This window comes from Rhinolophus hipposideros, assembly GCF_964194185.1.
Source record: "Rhinolophus hipposideros genome assembly, chromosome: X".
Taxonomy (NCBI): Eukaryota; Metazoa; Chordata; class Mammalia; order Chiroptera; family Rhinolophidae; genus Rhinolophus; species Rhinolophus hipposideros.
In genome coordinates, this window is record NC_138046.1 from 7,785,583 (window position 1) to 7,807,547 (window position 21,965).

The 21,965-nt window shown below is 48.1% G+C and overlaps 1 protein-coding gene across 1 annotated transcript in view; it reads right to left on the reverse strand.

The window, feature by feature from the left end:
- Positions 1–21,965, reverse strand: part of ZNF185 (zinc finger protein 185 with LIM domain) — a 68,102-nt gene that overhangs the window by 18,549 nt on the left and 27,588 nt on the right. The window contains exons 13-18 of the mRNA XM_081042500.1: positions 21,045–21,131; positions 17,723–17,827; positions 16,772–16,870; positions 14,676–14,771; positions 13,714–13,803; positions 7,539–7,736 (exon numbers count right to left, since the gene is read on the reverse strand). Of these exons, the coding sequence (XP_080898626.1) occupies positions 7,539–7,736; positions 13,714–13,803; positions 14,676–14,771; positions 16,772–16,870; positions 17,723–17,827; positions 21,045–21,131 (675 nt within the window). The remainder of the gene's footprint in view (positions 1–7,538; positions 7,737–13,713; positions 13,804–14,675; positions 14,772–16,771; positions 16,871–17,722; positions 17,828–21,044; positions 21,132–21,965) is intronic.

Consider the following 21,965-nt stretch of genomic DNA (forward strand, 5'->3'; position numbering starts at 1 on the left):
TTTTTTGCAGATGAAAAAGGTGGGGTCAGGACTCTCTTGCAGCTCACAAATGGCAGTCAGGATGGAATATCAACCCCCTCCCCGTGGCTCAATCGGATCACATACCAGCCGCTACACTTACCATCTCTGTCTGGGGATAGAGGTGGGGTGGCAGTAGGAGCGAGGGCTCATCACTTAAACATCTCATTTAAAACAAAAATGAGTTTCTCAATCTAGCCACTCTTTCCCCCCTCCCCAGCCGATTCTCTTCCCCTCCAACAGCCAGACTACTTGAAAGAGCTGTGTGCACTCAGTCTTGTTACTTCTTCATTCTCTTCTCCCTGTCAACTTTCCACAAAAGCTACTAGTCCTTCCCAATATCCCAAACTATCTAGGCTTAAGGACCTCCCTTCCCCCAGGTGTCTATACCAATATACGTTATCCTTTAGGCCCTTGTTCGCAGTGGGGGTTTTCCAGGATTTCAGGGACCTCCCCCAAAACCACCATCTGAGGCTGAAAAACCTAACTGGAAACGCTATGGATATTTTATCCAAGTAGATAAGCTTTGGGACACCCTGACTGATGTTTGGTTTCTTCTTGGTTCCTCAACCAAAATCTAGTCTGTAGTCTCCATAAGATTACATGTCACGTTAAAAAAATTCTTAAAAAGCCTCCTCCACAAATATTAGTAGGAGGCTTTAGCCTTTTTATGGAGCAAGTAACTTCAGCTTGTCCCATCTTATCTGCCAGAAACACAATTCTGATAAAAACATCAAGTGAGTCAAAGACGAGTCAAGTCTTATATAAACCAGTGAATTTTGTATTTCTGTGTTCATATGTGACTCATGCTTGGACATTTACAATTAAAGCCATAAGTTATCTATTCATTTCTGTTTGTATGTTTATGTATATATGTATGTTATATATGTGTAATATTTTCTTACCTCTTGGTAGTATTACCAAGTTAACTTACAAAATCCCTTGTCTTCTCTTTCAATTGACTTAGAGTTAAATAAGCACTTACATAAATTAAATATTCCCAAAACTCTCATAAATTAAAAAACAACTTCTAATACTTTTAATGTAAAAAAGAAAAAGTATTCTTATAAAAACTAACCCAAATGTTTTAAAAATTCAAGTTCAAAAAAATTAGGTAAATTTTTGCCAAGCAAGACTTAATTTAATATTTAGTTTAATACAAAGAAAAGCTATGTATTGTGAATTATACATCTAACACAAGCATATATTTTTATTCTACTTGGGTATATTCTTCCTAAATGTAAAACAGGTTTACTACTCGAACAATGTTTAAGATTATAAAAATATAAGTTTGCTTCTAACCAAACTGAGTTATTGTGAAAATTTTTTTTCAACAGTTATTATGTTTTATAATATGTCAGCTTTAAGACAGTTTCCAAGATCTTTTTGGTAATTTAAAACCTTAGACTTTTACTAAATTTAATTAATAGATATTCATTAAATACCTAGATCATTTCTAAGTAATATAAAATAATGAAACATTAGTTACTAAGCCTAATTTTAAGTTTACATACTTTCTGATTATTCTTTTGTAACACAGAGAGGTTGTATTTGGATCTGTTAATAATGTGTTCATTTGCCATACTGAAAAAATATACTATAAAAATGTATGTATGAAATTTTATGGGATATATTCAAAAGCTTTACTAGTCTTCAAAATGATATAATTCTTAGTTTCCTCTGTAAAATGGAAGTTACTAATAGTTAAAAGTTATAATCAATAAGTATAAATGAGACTACTTAAATAATGGCAAAGGGGAACAACTTTGTATGCAATATATGCAAATATGCTTTTGTTAAGGAAAAAGAGAATAGCTTTGTCCTAAATTAACGAGTGGTTCCAAAAAAATAAGTTAAGATAAAATGTAAACAGATGTTTTAAAGATTATAAAAGGTTTGCAGAAAAGAAATTTTATTTGTCATGGTCAAAATTGACTACAATTTAATGAGAATATAAGACTGTCACAAAAGAGCTCTAGTATCAAATATTATAGTGATGTATAACTAAAATCTGGGTTTTTCTCTGTTAAAATAACAAGACTTTCTTGGTTTGTTGGTTTGTTCTTTCTTGGATTGTTGGTTTGTTCTTAATAAAAGGTTATAAATGGTCTTTATTTCCTTCTGAGTAATCTGTCTAAAAGGCAAAGCATTTATGTCTTCACGTTGACTTTATCATGTCTTCAGTTATTTTTAAAGGGCCTTTTAATTTTAAAGGAGTTAAGAGTTTTTACAACCATGTTACCTCCTATGCTTACTTTAAATTTTTTGTCACTTTGATTCAATAGATAATCAAGTACTATTTATCATTTTCCCATAATCTTATTTAATCAAATGTCCAAACCTCCTGATAATATTTAACATTTTGCTTCCCCAAACTAAATGTGAAATAGTTTTTACATCTAAAACTGACAGTAGGATTTCCCAGAGGACCCAAGAGATTTATTTGTTCTTTCGCCTTGTAACAAATGCTGAAAATTATTAAGTTCATTTAATACTGTATAAATTGCATGGGAAGCATTGTCCAGTCCTCCTTCAAAACAATGCTGAGTCTTTCCTAAATTAAATTTTAATGGGTACAATGTTAATTATATGAATATTTCAGAAATTATATAAAATTCTTAGAGATTTGTCAGTGCTCTCCCTGCCCATGATATGCTTGTATTTCTCAGAGTCCTGGTGGAGCCTTGCTTGATATTGGACAACAGCAGCACAATGTTATTAGTCATAATTTCTATTATTTTTTAAAATGTTAAGTTAGTCACAGTTTTACTTTTTAAATTTAAATCCAATGTATTCTAGACCAGTGGTTTTTACTTGGAAATTCACATCACTTACCTATGGGATTTTGTTAACATGCAGATGTTTAGGACCTTTTGTTCATTGGCAGTTTGATTTCTTTCATTTCCTAAATCTCATGGTTTTAAATATGTTCTTACTAGATGCCTGGACTCTCACTGGCTTGAAGCTTTCCCTTTTAAAAGGGCCATTGCCACCATTGTTGCTAAACTTTTGTTAGAACAACAAATATTCCCACATGGGGAATTCTGGCTCTTTAGAGTGGCAGAAATCCATTTCACCAGTTACGTCATCTAAGTAATCCAACAAGTTCTTCCTCTGTCCCAGAATTACATTGTCTTTATCATCCTCAGTCATATGAAATGATAGAGCTAGTGGACTATAAAAATTAAAGCTTGCAAAACTGGTGGAAGAGGGCCGGCCCGGTGGCTCAGATGGTTGAAACTCCGTGCTCCTAACTCCAAAGGCAGCTGGTTCGATTCCCACATGGGCCAGTGGGCTCTCAACCACAAGGCTGCTGGTTCAATTCCTCGAGTCCCGCAAGGGATGGTGGGCAGCGCCCCCTGCAACTAGCTTAAACATACAATTACCATATGTTCTAGCAATTCCATTTCTAGGATTGAAAAGCAGGATCTCAAAGAGATACTTGTACATCCACGTTTACTGTGACATTAACAATAGCCAAAAGGTAGAAGGAACCCACGTGACCACCGACAGATGAATGAAGAAAATGTAGAATGTTCATATTGTGGAACATTATATAGCCATAAAAAGGAAGGAAATTCTGACACACACTACAACCTGGATGAACCTCGAAAACATTATGCTAAGTGAAAGATGCCAGTCACAGAAAGACAAGTACTGTATGAATCCACTTACACGAGGTCTCTAATCAAATTCCTAGAGACAGGAAACAGGATGGTTGGTACCAGGGGCTGGGGGTGGGGAATGGACAACTAGTGTTTAATGGGGACTGAGTACAGTTTTGCAAGATGGAAAGAGTTCTGGAGAGGGATGGTGAGAACGATTGCACAACAATGTGAATTACTTAATGCCACTGAACTGGACATTTAAAATAGCTAAGATGGTAATTTTTATGTTACGGATATTTTACAATTTAAAAAGACACCTTACTGGCTCTTCTTTATCCTGTGGAGAAAGTCCAAGTACTTGCTATGGCATAAGGATCTGATGTTGCCCATCTGTGATCATGTGGTTTTTATCCTTTATTAGATTGATATGGTGTGTTGATGCCCCGAAGACCACCTCCAGGGTCAGTGATTCTCTAGGAGGACTCCCAGGACTCAGCATACAGTTGTCCTCACGTCTAAGATCTAGTACCACAAAAGGATACCAAACAAAAGCAGCAAAATGAAAAGGCAGTGCTTTTCGTCACAGCGCAAGGTTTTAATTGGGGGCTGATCATACAGGCATTTTCTGCTTGGCACCTGCCAAAGTTCCAGACTCCCACAAGGCAATCAGGCATTCAACATGAAGCACATGGCTTGTACAAGCGATCTAGGCCATTAGCCTTATGTTATCATTGAGGAAAAGGTTCACATCAGTGTAAAGAACTGTCTACCCTTTCAAGTTCCCAGAGGCCACCAAAGGGCCCACCCTGTAAGCAGGCCTTTCTAAGGAGCGCTGTCTCAGACCTGCTAATTTAAGTTTTGTCTGCACACCATCTGCCCAACATCATCTCCTGCACTGCCTTCTCACCATAAACTGCAGCCATAGCAAACCACAGGGTATTCCCTAAACATGCCACAGTGCTACCTGTCTACCCTCTAGCACAGGAGATTCTCCTTATGCCTGGACCCCTCCCTCCTTCACCTGCTTGCAAATTTATTCAAGAGGAATATTTGCCACCTCTGTGAAGCCTTCCTTGATTGCATGAGATCAGCCAAGTAACATGCTCCTTTTAGTAGGCTGCCATAGTACCTTATCCAACCCACAGCACTTACCACTGTCGAGGACTGTGACCTCCTTGAGGGTAGGGAACAAGTCTTATTTGTATCCCCAGTGCTTAGTACATGGTTTGGCAGGAGCTAGTAACTATGTGAAATTTGGTTTAATTATGGAACATGTGTTCATTAATTCACAGAACAAATCAAGGCATCACATTACTCTGCTCATTCCTTCCTGCCTTCCAAGCTACATCTACAGTCAGCCTTCCCTCCTGTCTCAGAGACAGAGCCCTCTTCTTCCTGCCCAAGACTCTAGAACCTACTACCCTCAGCCCTCAGCATGACCTTCACCTTCAGGTTTGCTTACTCTGTGTTTGAACAGCAATCTCACCTTACCTGGTGGGTATTTCCTCCCCTGGGCACATAAGCATATACCCTAGGAAGCCCTCCCCTTTATCCTGTAGCTGTTTATCCACTTACCCCTCCCCCATCCATCACTTTAGGGCCAACATTTTAGAAAGAGCTGTGCACCTCCACCAACTGCACCTCCTGACTGACCACTCCCTCCTCAAGGCACCAGAATCCAACCACAGCCTTTCTGTTCCCCCAGCCTGCCCCCCTCAAGGCAGCCATAAGCTCTATGTTGCCAAATCTGATGGGCCTATCTCAGGGTCCACAGCACACAGGAAAGTTAACAACTCAGCCTGGCTTGGTTTCCATGGTTATACTCTTCAGTTTCTTCCATTTATCGAGAATTTCCTTTCTCAGTACCCCTTCTCAGCTCCTCTTCTTTTAGAAGACTCTTCAGTATTATTTTCCAGAATTCTGACCCATGTGCCTTTGTTTCTCTCTTATTTTTTGCCTTTCTTCATTTTATATACTTGGTTTATTTTAGAGGACCAGTAATTAATACCCTCCATTTTTTCTTTTTGAGACAAAAGAAAAGCAGAAAATGGAGATAAATGTCAGTCGGTGAAGCAGACGGGTTTGCATGGAGGGCTGAAAAGGAACATTCCCCTTGCGTTCCTAAATCACAGAGACTTCCTCACCCAGCAAAGGGCTAGGCAGATGACTGGCCCCAGATGCTTGTGGAGAGAGGCAGACAATTCAAGGGGAACCTTCTGGACTGTACATCTATATGACCTCATAATATCTCTGGACAGCATCCCCACAACATGCTCCCTGGCCCTCAGCTAGTTCCTGTCATGGTTTGGGGCCCACATCACCCACCCAGTTGCCCAACACTGAAATCTCAGGAGCAGCCGTGGCTACCACTTTCCTTCACCTTTACCCTTAATAGGGCAACAAGACTGTGGCCTTTTCACGTCTCCCTTGGCTAAGCAGGAAGTCTGCTAATTGGTCCCCTGCGTCATCTTACTGTGTAAGCCCTGTCCTAATCTTATACACGCAGCTGGAAGGAATCTTCCTACAAATCTTGTCTGTCATCTCATTCTCCTGAATGAAAGCTGTCAGTGGCCCCTGGGCCATCAGAAGTTGAGTCACACTCCTCAGCTGAGGGGCAGGTGCCTGCCCAGCCCCCTCTCAGCACTTCTCACCAAGCCACCAATTAACCCTTCCTTCACTACATGTATCCTGACTCTGTGTTTCCTTTGAAGCGTGTCCATCTGGCAAAATCATCCAGCTCAAACCTCATTCCACCTGTAAAGAAAGCCTGTCTTGATACTCCCTGCTCCAACCAAAAAGAAACCCAATCACCTCCTCCTTCATGTAGGTACACTAAGTGTGTAGGAAGCCATGTGATGTGACAAGAAGTCCAAAGTTGTTCACTCAGTATCTTTGGTCTGGGCCCCTACAGGGCTGGCCCTACAAATAGCCTCCTATCTAACTAACTACAGAACTTCTATGGTATAAGAACCCCAGTACCATGAGGGTAGATGCACATTTGTATTTTATCCTTGGAAGAGGAGCCACGGGTGTTAAGTTGGTGCAAAAGTAATTGCGATTTTTGCAATTATTTTTAACCTTTGAAACTGCAATTACTTTTGCACCAACCTAATAACACCTCCTGTTTTCTGGGGTGGTAAGAGTCTTAACTCTCCCCTTCTAGCATTTCTGTCTTGTGTGAGAAACCATTTGCTTGCATCTGTAGAAATGCTTTAATTTGCTCTCTCTGAAATCTCTGAGCAATACAAGCCCACTGTGTCTTAACAATGTATGAAGATGTCAACATCCCTGTAAGCAGTACGGGATACAAAATGTAGGGGCCAGCAAGCCAGATGCTGTCAGGAGAGCCTCCTGTCACAATCACATTTGCCCTCTCACTCATGACACACCAACACATCACCAATCACAATCCCACTGCCACCCTCAATGCCACTGTCACCCTCTCTAATGCCTGCTCGCTCACACTCTTTCCCTCTGACTTTCTCTGCTTCACCCTGTTGCTTTCTCTCACTCACCCTCGTCATTATCTGGCAGTGCCATTTTATACACACAAATAGGCCTCACACTACCTCGGACCCCCCCACCTGCAGCGCATGAATACTCTGGGAGACCATCTTCCTGCACCACACTTCAGGAATTATCCAGGGCTTCTTACTCTGCAGACAGACACCAGCTCCCATCACAGGCCTCATCCCAGCTCCTTGTACCGCAGGAAGCCCCCCCAACACTGCTCCATGCCCAGGAAGTCACCATTCTCACCCCACACAGGGTAGGAGGCTGAGCGCCTGCGTGTGTGACACATGTGCCAGGAAATGGCACGGACGTAGGGTAAAAGCTAACCCCACCTGGGTCATGGCTCCTGACAAAATTCCAGCTTGGGCAGGCAGGAGTCCAGCACAGCCCAGCTCTTACCTGCTGGCCTGGCTCTCCAGTTCCACGAGCTGCTTGGGTCTTCTGGGGCTGCTCGGCCACTCTGGGGTGCTGGGGTCTGCAGGCTGCTGGCTGGGTGCAGCTGGATCTCCCTGGCCACCTCTGGGGACGCCAGGCCTGTCCTGCCAGGTCTCTCCCAGCTTGGTGACCACATTCTTCTCCTCAAAACCAGCCAAAGCTCTGGGGAAGAATGAGTGTCCTTATGGAGCGGGGGTTGCGGGCCTAGTCTTTGCTCACCCGCTGCACACTGCTGTCACCTCCTGTGGACACAGCGGGCTCCTCTCCTGGAGGGTGGGGCAGAGAGCAGCCCAGCACGGCCCCCACCTCGGGGAGCAGTCCGTCTCCTCAGGAGGACCCCAGCACGGCTACTCCCTTCCACCCACAAAGGCAAAGGGGAACAACTTTGTATGCAACATATGCAAGTACGTTTTTGTTAAGTAAAAGGGGAATAGTTTTGTCCTAAATTCAGATAACTATGGTTCCAAAAACTATGTAAGACAAACTATAAACAGATACTTTTAAAATTATAAAAGGTTCACAGAAATTGTATTTGTCATGCTCAAAATTGACCACAATTTAATGAGAATATAAAATTTTCACAAAAGAGCTCTAGTATCAAATATACTGATGCCTACCGTGTTTCCCGGAAAATAAGCCCTAGCCGGACCATCAGCTCTAATGCATCTTTTGGAGCAAAAATTAATATAAGACCTGGTCTTATTTTACTATAATATGAGACCAGGTCTTTAATATAATATAACAATATAATATAATAAATATAATATAATATAAAATTATAATATAGCGGGTATTATATAATATGATATAATATGATATAACATAATACCAGGTCTTGTATTAATTTTTGCTCCAAAAGACACATTAGAGCTGATTGTCCGGCTAGGTATTATTTTCGGGGAAACACGGTAACTAAAATTTGGCTTTGTCTCTGTTAAAATAACAAAAGTTTCTTGGATCATTGGTCTGTTCTTAATAAAATGTTATAAATGGTCTTTAGTTCCTTCTGAGTAATCTGCCTAAAAGGCAAAGTTTTTATATCTTATCAAACAAAGATTGTCCCCACATGTACTAGATTAAGCCTCAGCCTTTAATGCTTTTGCCACCCCCTGAATCCAGCAAGGGAGTGGCTTTCCGGCTGTGCCAGTCATTGAGCTCTTTGAGAGCTCTTCGTTCCTCCCTGGCCTCACATTGCACCTACACTTGCACACTCCTCCCATCGCCATCCCCACCCTGAGGTGCTTTCAAGGGCCTTGTTCTTTCTGCTGGAGCCTCCTCCAGAATCTCTATCCTGTGATGGTGCTGCTGCCTGGTGGCCTCAGGCACCAAAAATACCATATGGCCACTAGGCCAGGGGAAAAGACTGAGTCAGGTTATCGAGAGCATGAGCCTGGCATTCCAGAAAGTTAAAATCTAGTTCACCATCTCCTTGATCCTGGCTCAAACCTCCCAATATCAGCAGCCTGCCTTCAGTCAATGGTGGGGCTACCTGAGGACAAGAAGACCACACCACCAGGTATGTCCAGCCCTGGACTCTTTATTTATGGAAGTTAATCCCGTAGTAGGCAGGCTCCTTGCCTTCAAGCTGGAATAACACAGGAGTAGTGACCATATTTTTCAGAGAGTATGCCCTGAAAGCAATGTGAGTTTTCAGCCTCAGGTGGAGGGAATCAAAGTACCCCAGCAGGGACAACAAGCCGAACACCACTTCCAGCTGCACGTGGCAGATTTGCTGGCAAGTGAGTACTGTGCCTCTCTGTGCTGCTTCTACCCTTATAGCCAGCTGCAGCCAGCCCAGCCAGATACCAAAAATGGTCTGTTCAGAGAATGCCAGTTCTTGAGCCAGCAGGATGCCCTCACACACCCACCTCACCTCTACCTGTGACATACATGCTTGAGCCGAAGATAAACCTGAAAGGCCTAAAGAGTTTGTCTCCTGCCTCTGGGAGCCCTGAGCCAACTTTATCATGCACTTACTCAGAGTCCCGTTCCATCCCATGTCCTTTACAGAATTATGGTAATAGGGGCTGTCCTCATCAAGTTTGTGAATAAAGGCAAGATTCTCTGCAAAGGGCAATTTCGGGGTCCCTGTCTCTGCAACACAGGGACAAGTGGATGAATAAGGCTCATCCGCCCTAGGCCTCAGAGAAGAGTCACTGCAATTATAGGAGGTATAACCATCTGATGCATAAAAAGGAAATATTAGTAAAATGTCACAGGAAGCTTTGCTGAGCAATGTAACAGCCCAGAGATCTTCCAGGCCCCTAATGAATTGTCAGAAGTCAAGCGTTTAGGGATAAGCAAGAAAATAGTTCTGGCTGTATCTAGTTCAAAGATCTAGTAGCCTAATGCAGCTACTACAAATTCTCGATACAATCATTCCTTACATGGAAGAGAACATGCCCTTCTACTCTTGTACTACCGGCACCTCCAGCAGACTCCTCCACTGAGTGACAACAGTTGTCCACAGTGAATGAATGTGCTTCAAGTTCACTTGTTTTTCATGCACAAAGAACATAAACCTGAAAGGCCCAGATTGCAACATAACAAAGAGGAAAACAGCTTATGTTTTAAATGTGAAGTTTAGTAACAAAAGTTATTCAGGGAGAATATGAGCTTGAATAAGATACGAATAAGAATGTGTGTCTTATTAAGTGAAATCAGGCCAACAAAGCTGGTAAAGAGGAGCAGAGGTGAGCTTTCTGAGTCTCCTTAACTAGTTATAATGGAAGAAGATATTCTTCTGAGGTTGCTTTATTTAGCTTGAAGTTTTTATAAAACGACAGTCTTTGTGCCAGGAAATGTCCTACACGCTTTACACATACAAACCCATTTAACCGTAACAACAACCCTGATAGAACTTATTAGCTCCATTCTAAAAGTGAGGAAACTGAAGCAGTTTCATGAGTTGATGAGTAAGGTAGCGAAAACCACAGAGCAAGTAAGTGACACAGCTTAGATCTGATCCGAAACAGAGGAGTCCATGCTGTTAATCACTGTACCATACCACCTCTTCCTGTACGTGTGATGAAGCAAAGCCGAGTTAGAGTAGGGCAGAGTTCCTCAAGTTGCAGACATTTCTACTGCCCTGCAGGGTCTTCCTGCCCACCCCCATCACCCTACTCCTAGGAACTAAGCCCAGCCCCATAGAGCCCAGAGCAGGCAGGTCGGACACAGGGGTCCTTCTGGGTGGCTAGTCTGGCTGCCCTGCCCACGTGTCCACAGCTCCTGCCCTCAGACAGCTCTGAAGACGACCGACAGGAGGGCACGCTACCAAACAGGATCGGGCCACAGGAGCCGCTTTTGGTTCCTCGCGGGCACCCAGCTCCCTTCCTCTCTCCCGCCTCCGCCTGGACTATGCTGATGGTCCACGCATGGTCAGAGGGGTCTGCTTCGACCCTAAGGCCAGTGGGACACCAAGTCCAACAGACCAGCGGGGGAAGGGCAACGGGAACCGGGAGGGGGGGGGTGGCCCTCAAAAGTGCGATCGGGTCTATCTGTGATCCTCGAGCGCCATCTGGCGGTCAATGCGTGCACGGCCACAAGAGAAGCGCTGCCGAGGGCTCTCTCGACCTGGGCAGCCATTTCGCTTTACGGACGGTCCTATTTCCCGACACTTACTGCAACGCGAACTCCGGGCTGTAGGAAATGGCGGCCCGCGCACGCGCGCACAGACGCCAGGTGCAGACGCCGGGCACATGCGCACTCGCACGAGCCCGGCGCAGGCGCACACGCACACGTCCAGCGCAGGCACAGGCGCACATAGGATCCCACGGAACGCACGAGCTGGCGCATACACGTCACTCTCGAATAGGTGGAAGTGCGCGCAGGCGCACGTGTGCGCTTGCTGCCCAGACCCCAGGAAGAGTGGTGGTGTGTTCTCTGTGCATCCATTTTTTCCCCCCAGTCCAGAATCTTCTGGACATCCCACAGAGATCGTGAAATCTCTACAACAGAGTTTGTCAACCTCGCCATTATTGACATTTTGTATTGGGTAACTCTGATGGGGGTTGCCCTGTGCATTCTTTTTAGGACGTTGGGCTGCATCCGTCGTCTCCACCCAATATTTGCCAGTAGCACCCTTCCAGCTGTGGAGAATCGATAGTGTCTCCAGACACTGCCAAGTGAACCCGAGGGGGTGGAGAGGGGCGGCGGATGCTCCCGGTTCGGAACCACTAACTCACAACAATGGTTCTAAACCTAGACGACAGCAGAATGAACCGGGAGCTTTTTAAAAGACATTAATGGTAGAGCCCCACCCCAGAACAATTAAATTTAATCTCTGCATGGAGCTCAGGAAGCTTTTTTATTTTAAAAAACACTTTCCAGGTGTTTCTCAAGTTCAGCCAGAGTTGTGAAACACTGTGTTCAAGAAAGTGTATTGATTTTGGAAACTTTTGCACATCAGAGGAAAGTAGTTCCAAAGCCTGGGCTCTAGACTTAGCCAGATCTGGGCTATATTCCTAGCTCTGTTCCTCACAGGAGCCCTCTATTTATTCCACTGTTATATTGCATCAGAAGCCAGATCCTCACCCAGGTTTGGGGGAATATTAGGTGAGATCATGCATACAGCATGTTTTACACGTTAACCAGCTGAGAGTTCGTGGTTCTGGGTCTTAAGAATAGTCTCCAACGAACAGATTTCATAAACTAGCTTTTTAAAGTTTTTCCTGAGGTTTTTCTTAGAGCCTCTTGCATTGGGACTCAGCTCTGCCACTCGTAAGCCCTTGGATAAGTCACTTAACCTTTCTATGCCTTAGTTTCCCCATCTTATTCATTTTACGTGGTTGCTGGGAAGATTGTAAAGCAACTAGCAGAGCACACTATGAGTGTCCATTATTGTTTCCAATCTATTAATTGTGACTGCAATTGGAAACAAAAATGTCACATAACAGGGCTTCATACCTTATCTGTTGCCCACCCCACCCCTCAGCATCCCAGTTTCAGTGGAGGTCACAAATGTAAAGAAGTAACTGCAATGTGGTATGAAAATGCAAAAATGCACTCACCTGTTGAACACCTAAGTAAGACCATGATCCTGTTTGGTTTAAACTTGAAATAAGATCCAACCTCCTTATCATGTCATTATCATGGCTTACTAAGGCCCTGCTCCATCTATGGTCCCCCCTCACCAACTAGGCTCCAGCCACTCTATGCTTGGGAACATACTGAGGGAATTCCCACTGCCGGGTTTTTAGGTTTGTGGTTCGCTATGCTCAGCTCTTTTCTCATTCTTCCTAGTTAGTTCCTTTTCCTCCTTCGGGGAGCTCACCTGAGGCACCTCCCTCTACCCAACTAAGTAGTAGCCCTCCTCACTGCCCTCACTCTATCTCAGTACCCTGACTATTTCTTTCAGAGTACTGTTCTTCCCAGGAGGCACAAAGACCTGTGTTCCTGGCCTTTGTTCTTCATTCTAATTAGGCGCAAACCTCGCAGGATTGTGGGGAGGACATTATGAGACACTGTGAGCAGAGGGGTGTGCACACAGTAGGTTCCCCAAAGTTAAGTAGCTGTTGTGATCTTTAAGAATATCTGGTATTAAAGGACAATCGGCTCATGCCTACCACGACAAACCTCCTGTTCCACTATTCCCCCACAAGGACCTTTAGTGCCAGCCACACTCAGCTACATACAATATCCAAATAATCCCAGATTGTTTGGAGTCCTTTGTATATCCTGTTCCCTTTGCTTGGAAGACTCCTATTCACCTTTCAAGATTCAACTCGAAAGCTACTTCCCCCATGAAACCATCATGTCTGCCCCCCTTCCCGTGCTCCAGCATACATTGTTCCTCTGGGCCGGGCTTTGCGCCCCCTGCCCCCATCAGCCATGTCTGATTTGTCTGTGTGCTCCAGCCTCCAGCACAGGGCAGGTGCTTGCCCAAGCGGTTGTTGACTGAAAGAGTGGGTGACTTCTTGATTATGGAGAACTTCCTGGCTGGAGGCAAAAAGGTGTAGTGGAAGGCTTTGTGGACCCACAGGCAGAGGCCAGAGGGTTCTAGCTGGGGCTTCAGCCCTTGCCATGTGCCTCGGGCCAGCTCACAGGCCTCACTGGCCTCACTTTGCCAGCCAAAGGCTAATGCACACCTGAGCTGCCTCTCTCCACCACAGAAGCTCAGCATTGTTTGCTGATGCCTTACCCCTTTGAGTTTGTCTCCGTGTTCTCTAGGTTCGCTGAGCTGTCGCTCTTCTTGTCAGCTGGGGCAGCAGAGCCCAAAGTGGCACTGGCGCTGAGGGAGGAAGCACACAGGCCTGCTGAGGTCTCAGACCAAAGGAGACTGGGGGCCCTGTTCTTCCCCCTCCCAGCTGCTTCCTCACAGGAAAGGGGGGGCTATGTCAGTAAAGGCTGGCCTTCCAGTCCTGCCATTAGTGTGGCATAGACACCACTGTGTGTGATAACATCTCGTGAGCCTTGGCTGTGGCCTTAGCACCTGAGTTCAAGACAAAGCACTACCCCTGACCAGCTTGGGATCTCTGAGAAAGCCTCCTGATTTTGGATTCCAGTGTTCTTGCCTGACCTACACATCTTCGGATTCCAGAAAGATTGTCCCTTACTAAATGCTCCACACACCTAGAGCAAATGGCCGCTCCCACTGGTGGATTGGTAGATGAAATAGGGCAGGAGCCTGCAGCCTGGGAATGCAAAACCTCTTCCCATTGCACCTTCATGCCCCTGGAGCCATGTGCCCTCCCCAGCTGCCTCCACATGATCCCTGGAGTTCTTCCCCCTGACTCCAGCCTGCTGGGCCAGGCTGTAGTCCCTACAGGAGATGTTTCACTGAGACTTCCTAGCAGGGTCTCTTACCAAGCTTTGCCTCCTGATGTCCCTCTGCCACCTCAGCTTGGGTCCCTGTGGGTGGGTGCTGGGCTGTCAGGATCCCACAGACTTATCATCTGTCCCCCTCCCACACTGTCCCCAGTGGGTGTGTCCAGCTACAGGTCGGAGCTCCTCCCAACCTTCCCTTTCCTGTAGTGATTATCTAATAGGAAGGTGGCATGGCACCGAGAAGTGTGAGGGGGATTCTGGGACCCTGGAATCTGAAGCTGGACCCTGAAGACTTTGTCTAGCTATGGGAATGGTCACCAGCCACCCCATTCTTACCTGGTGGCTTCTGGTCCAGGTTTGCGAGGCTGAGAGTTGGCACTGTACACACTCTGATCGTCCAGTAGAGGGACGGAGCCAGCAGCTGAGCACACCCTGCGGAAGGAGGCCAAGCCCGGGCTGCGTTTAGGCTTTTGTGATTGTACGTCTACTCCCTCTCAACCGGTGATGGGTCCCGAGGAGATGCTTGAACAGATACTCAGGGCATAATACTCATATCTCACAGCCACCCAACACCAGGGCAGTGTAGCCTAGTGGTTAAGGCCATGCTCCCTAGAGTTACATTGCTCAGATTCAAATCACCGCTTAGCTACCTCCCAGCTATGTGACCTTGGACACATCACCTGATCTCTTTGGGCCTCAGTTTTACCATGAGTGAAATGGGGACAGCGATGTCTACCTCATACGTTTTCTGAGAAGAGGAAATGAGTTCATGTGGATGGCAAGTACTTAAAATAATGCCTGGGCCCTAACTTGGCTGAAGTGTTCCTGTTCGCGTTACTGGGTCCTGTGGCTGGTGGCAGTCTATCTGTATCCATAAACTTGATACAAAATGAGTGGGTGCTCTTACCCTGCCTTCCCAGGGGTAAGTCACATTCTCCATGTCTCAGGAAGACTGACACAGCACGCCAAGCTGTCACAGCTCACAGGGCACCTTATCCCCTGTGAAAATCTGCATCCTCCACTTACGTAGCACACTCACGGAAAAGTCCCTAGCGTTTGTTCCCAAACCCGTTTACGCCAGTTGTACTTGCAACTGTTAATCATTAAATTCAATTATCAAGCAAACTCATGAAAATTCATGGAAAGGGAAAGTGGTTGTTTCTTCCACGAGAAACAACCTTTTCTTTGGGAAGACGGTAAAGGCAAGTTTTGTTCAACATCGTTATCAAAATCAGTATAAGTAAGACAACGTAAAAGACTGTGTTAAAAAATCATAGAAATCTAGAATTTTCTTCAGCTTATTTTGCAAGTTAATTTGAGGTCCAAACACATTGGACCAGGAGTCTTCCACGACAGCCACCAGCCGAGTGAGTGGATCTGCATGACTAGCTGACCAGCACACAGTGATGCAGGTGCTGACTCTCTCACAGTTCTGCCCACAAGTGGGAGCTCAGAGAACTGAGGCTCCAGCGCTGTGGCATTCCTGGCACCTGCTGAGGCACAGTGGTCACAGGCTGGGGCCTGCTGCCCCCTTCCCATGTTGGCTTGGGCTCCTGGATTTGGAAGTTGGGACTGTTGATCCAAAAATCAGTTGCAAACTAGTTAGCGAGGGCATGGGGCCCCCAGTGGGCTCGAGGAAGCAGGGGCAGCTGGGAGGACCGGGGCGGGGGGCAGAGGGAAAGCAGTCGGCAGGGGCTCCTCCCTCCCTGGGCAGACTGTTGTAGGGCAGCGTGCAGTCATGTTCTCTGCAGACACCGGCTTTGCCGTTCCTCTCTGGCCATCTGTTCTGAACCATAAGGCTTCTAGCACAGGTCGGAGCTTAACTATCTGTCCCAATATCTGCCTACCTAGCATTTGTCCCCAGGGATGACTCATGCTTGGTTTGGAACCACTTGGGGACAGGTGGGGTCTTGCTACTTCTCAAATCACTCCACGCAGGTCCAAGAACCTAGAGCCCAGCTAGTCATGCTTGGCTCACTAGGGACGCTGCTTTTCCTCTCACGGAAGCGCAGAGCAGAGCTGGCTAGGGAAGGAGGGTGGGGTGGGAAAAGGAGGCTTTGGGCTTCTGGAAGGGAAAGTAGAAAGCAGGGATGAAGGGCCTCCTTCTAGCTTGTTTTCAGAGTTCAGCCAACAAACAAGAAGGCACCAATTCATCCTTCGTTTGGTCATTCATGTGTTAGTTTGTCCCTTCACTCATTCGCCATATGCACGAGGAGTAAGATTCAAGCATAGGTAATTCCCAGAAGTGGAAAGCCCAGGGACAAAGTACATGGTTGGGGGTGGGAGTACTGGAGATGGGAAAAGCAGTAAGGAAATGACCCGCGTTCTACTCACAGCAGCCCAAGCAGTTTTGGCAGCTTGACCCTGGCCTATCACCAGGGACATGAGAGAATCGACAACTCAGGACCATCTGCCTCCCCTGGGCAGCTCACCTTCCTCTCCCAGAGCTGAGGTCTGCTCCGGCCAAGCCTTCAGATGGGGAGCCAATGGCTCTGTATCCCACGTTGACATCCCTTGACTGTGCACTTGACCTGTTATGGCAAGAGAAGCATTTGGTGAGTCTGATTGGTTTTTGATCTAATCTAACTCAGATGTCCTGGGAGTGGGCCTCAAGGACCAGAAGCCCAGGCCCTTGGCTGCCACGCTGCAGTGCTCCAACTGGAACCAAGCCAGTATCAGCAAGTATGTCTGCTTTTATTCCAAATCTGGAATAAAACCTGGAGCAAGAGTGGAGTCAACAAACAGAGCAAGGTGGCCACTTAGGGGGAGGCTGACACAATGATGGCTCCACACTGAGAAGACGGTGAGCTCTTATCTACTACTGGATGCGCTTCCTGTTAAATAATGCCCAACTCCCAGCCACTGCTCACCACACCCAGGCTCCCCTGGTCAGTGGGATTGTCGCCAGATGGCTGGGCACAACCATCCCCTCTAGACTCATCATTCCTCACCATGTCTCCACCCCCCAGCCTTGCTCCCCATCCCATGTCTCCCTTTGTCCACAGGTAATCATGGAAGGCCCTGCCAGATGCTATGCTGGGGTCCACGCATCCTTTGGTCACTGACCCCCATACTGATGGCTTGGCGGCCTTGCTTGCCCTGGCCACTGGCAGGGCTGCTTTCAGTGCAGCAAAAGCACAGTGAAGTTGGGCCAAGGGCTGGCGTAGGGGTGGCCTAGCCTGGAGTTTCATCTTCCTGTGCCACTGGTTCACTGAGGGATCGGAGCAGGGGCCTGCCCCTCTCTAGGCCTCATGCATTCCTACGTTCATTTGTCCAACAGATATTCACTGAGGACACGGGGAAGGAGACAGTCCTGGTCCCAGCTCCATCCATGGCTCTTGGACTGGGGGTCACATGGGCTCGATGTCCCTGCACTGAGTTACCTTTCAGAGTCTGGACTGGGGCCCTTGAAAGCCTCCTCAGCAGCCAAGTCTCTTTTGGGCTCTCTGGAACTGGGGACTTCCTTGTCTTTGGAGTCCAGGGAAGACCTGTGGAGGAAAGAAATGTAAGTTAACAACCCAGCAGCCACCCACACTCAGGTCGAGGCAGTTACCTCATCCCCAAGCATCAGCCGACTCCAAGGAGCTTAAAACCTGATATTGCAGGATTGGCCACTTCTCAATATCTCACTAATAACGATGTTGGTTGAGGGCAAGATCTTGTTCTCATGACTCTGCATGCATTAACTCTCCACATCAACCCCAGGACAGGGGCACTGCTATTATCCGTACCCACTTTCCAGATGAGCAAAATGAGGCACAGACAGCCCTCATGACTTCCCCCAAGGTTCACAGGTAACAAAAGGGATTTGAACCCAAGCAGTGTGGCTTCAGAGTTCTGAACTATAATCCTCTGTGGTGTAAGACTGATCCTAACCACCTAATTCCCCCTCCCTGTGTTCTCTCTGAGGTCATCCGGGAGCCCCATGGTGTCACACCTATCAGAGACACTCCTATCATGATTGCCATTCGGAACCACTGAGTGGGACACTCAGTGGGACACTCTTGCCTCTCTCCCCCTTGCCCGTCCATCATGAGTCCTTTGCCACATCTTCCATTTTTTTTGCCCTTTTCCCTCCTGCCCTTTAGACGCTGGTGTTCCCAGTATTCCTCTCCATCTGCACACTCCGTCACCTTGGCCTTCTCCTCTGCTCCCGTTACATCAACTGTCCCTCTCGAGCCACTGACCTCCGCTTGTTCCCACCTTTCCTCTGTGCTCCTGACCCAAACCCCCACTGCCTCACAGACTGGTCCTTCAGCAGCTAACAGTCAACGTGGCCAGACCTGACCACACCCCTAGTTGCCCTCAGGGGGGATGACGAGACAGCTGCCTCCTCCACACTGGGTTCTGTAGCCAACTTGCTGGCTCCTCTCTCCTTTATTTCCTTGACATTGTACCCCATGTAAACATTGACATTGGGCCCCACTATTTCAGCTCTCATCTGTCTGCATATAACATGGAAATCTCTTGAGCCCTGACCGCTCTCCCAAACCTCAACCACAAACCCTCAAATGCCTCCTGCTAATATGCATTTGGATGCCTACAAAGAGTCTCGTCATATATTCATGCAAACAATATTAAGTATATCACCCCTCCCTGCCCCCGTGCCCCCCTAGGTCCCCACTAGTATAGTGAGTTATGGAGAAAAAGGTGCAGGGTGGCAGTCAGGCAGCCTGTGTGGGATTCCTGGATCTACCTGCTCTTCGTTGTGTGACCCTTCAGAGTCTGTTTCCTCAGCTGTACAATGGACATCACAACCGCACCTACATCTGCGTGGGGATACCTGCTAGGCTGTCAGAGGCAGGGCCGGGCTTGGAGAATTCTCGCTTTCCCCCTTTCTCTCTAACTTGATTATCCCATTGGAAAGAGGGAGAGGGGGGTACTGCAGGGGTTCTCAATGGACTGTTGTAGCTTTGCCACTCCCAGACAAAGTATGAGAAGCCTCGTGGCTTTCTCCTGCATGTCCAGGGATCACTCAGCCCATGTCTCAGAGAGTGGTCACCTTAGAAGAACCAATGAAGCAGCTTCCAGTGTTGCCTTATTAAAGATATCATCACGCTGGATGACTCTCCACCATTCCAGTAACAAACCCTCCTGCACTCCTGTTCTGGGCCATGCCCTGTGCTGGGACCCAAAGGTAGTGTCTGCCCTCCAGGCACTCAGGGTTCTTGGGGCCGACTGATCCATGAGTGGATAGATGTATGGAAAATTCTCTGGTTGAAGTCAGAACACAGCACCGTGGGAGCTCAGCAGGAAAAGCCCCTCACAGACGCTACCCCAGAAAGAAACACAGGGGAGGGACATGCCTAAGTGGGGAGACATCTGAGTTGGGGCTGAAAAATCAAGAGGGGAAAGAGCACCCCAGGAAGGGCCTACAGCCTGCATAGACGAATGGTGCTAGGGGACACACGGAGGCCCGGGAGGCTAGAGTGGAGGGCCCAGGGAGTGGGGGTTATGTGAGAGGAGCCAGGGAAGGGGACTGGAGGGGAGAAGGGCCAGGCAAGATATTGAGTTCAGGCTGCAGCACTTAAATGGGGAGCCCCATTGCAGGGTCTTCCCCAGTGGGCTGCCAAGACTACTTCTGCCTTTTAAAAATGTCACCTAGGTAGAGATGTGGACAAGGGTTTGGGTACAGGGCCCTAGAAGATGGTTGCAGTAATGGGTGAGTAATGGTGGAGGCCTGGACCCAGGGGAGGGCAGTAGGGACAGAAATCTCTCTAAAACAGAACAGACAGGGCTCAGTGCCTGACTGGTGCGGGGCTATAGAGAGGGAGGAGCCAAGGAAGAGAATAAAGGGACCTAAAGATCCGTCAAGACTCATCCAGAACGTCGCTTCCTCCAGGAAGCCTTCCCTAACCACCCCCACCCCCATGCTGGTGAGAGGCTCCTGCTTGGAGCTCCCACTGCCCCAGGGACTATCTTGTGCACATGCGTTGGCCTCTCTCCCCAGGGCCCTAGTCTGGCTACTTCACTGGTACTTCCCGGGCCCTGGCACGGGGTTCCGGTTGCAGCCGGGGCTCAGTAAATGCTAGTGGAGTGAATAAGTAAATGAGCAGGAGAGAGTGCTGCCCCTCCCAGGAGAAGTGGCTTCTCCCTGCTTATATCTCCTCTTGCTCCCCCTCCAGACCCCCAAACCTGCTCACCTGTTACCTGGCCATCTGCTTACTACCCTGATGCAGGGGCTGGGCCGGCTACGCTCCCTGCTGCTTGTGGCCCTCTTGCCCCTCGCCGCCCCCCAAACCCAGCACCGGGCACGGTGGCATCATGCGCTGTCACGGCTGACCCAGTGACCCTATCCCAGTCCTGGTGGCGTGCCTCACACAGGCAGGGCAACTGTTCCAATGATGTCATGGGGCTCCACAGACCTTGTGTCCCCACCCAGCGCAGCTGGCCAGCTGTCGGCAGGGCTGAGCCCTCACAGCTGGCTCATGTCTGCGTCTGCCTCCCCCACCAGGCGGACAGTCAGCAACTTTGGCCAGGGTGGTTGCCACTGGGTCCCCAGGGCTGGGCCTGGCCTCCCACAGACCAAATGCTCCCTTCCCAGTAACTGTGGCGTGAAAGAAGAGATGGGGGCAGAGAAAGAACCCAGGTCGACCATGTCTCCCACTAACCAGCCCCCAAGCCTCATCATTTGCCTGCTGGCCCTGCTTTCCCCATCTCTCGAATGGTATGGAAGGAGCCCGGACAGCAGCAGGACCCCCGTACCTCATTCCTTCCAGGTCTGGGGCCATCAGGCGGAGTCCCGCCCCGGGTGTCATGATCTGCAGGCGAACAATCTCCTCACCTCTTGTGCTGTGGCCAAAGGAGAGAGCCAGAGAGCTGCTGGTAAGAAAAGTCTCCCCATCTGTTCTGGGTTTCCAAGGGCGTTCTCCCTCAGGAGCCTCCTGGCTAATGCGGTGGGACACTCACACCCATTGCCTTTTCCCCTTTTGTCTCATCTTTGGCCTTGAGTCCTCTTCGTGCTGCAGCTGAGCGTGGGCCACTGACCTCCAGGCCCCAGACGAAGGAGAGTGAAGTGCCCCTTCACCAGTCTCGCACCCTCAAGCTCAGCTCCCTTCAGGCAGAGCAAGGGGCCCTCTGGGTGGAAATGAAAGCACCCAGCCCCAACAGCTTGTCTGTAGCTCCGTGAGCCCTGCCTATTGTCCCACTGGAATGTCCAAAGGGGCTATTTGTGAGGCCGGCGGGAATTCTGAGTTCATGGGCTGATATGGACTGATGACAAACAAGATACCCAGGAAACTTACAGACCAAATTTGGAGTGAGAGCCAGTGGGAGAGGGACGGCAGAGTCTGGGGTATGAAGGCCAGTGACCAGGTGCCCATTCCCCACGGAGGATCACAGATTCTCAGCACTGCAGGGCCTGACACCCGGCAGGCTCAGGCCATGGTGATGCCCAGGGCTAGAGAGAATCTAGAGCTCCATGGCTTTATGGGGTTACCCTTTGCCCCAAACCATACCTCCCCAGGTCCACAGAGTGAGGTCTAAGCCATCCTTTCAGACCCAGCCCAGGTCACATCACAGCCACTCACTCCTTCCTTCGGTTGTCCTAGGGCGCTGGTCTGGGCACTTGGGTGCAGATGGGGGTGAGCCTAGCCTGCCCTGGGGAAGGCCCCAGCCCAGCTGGAG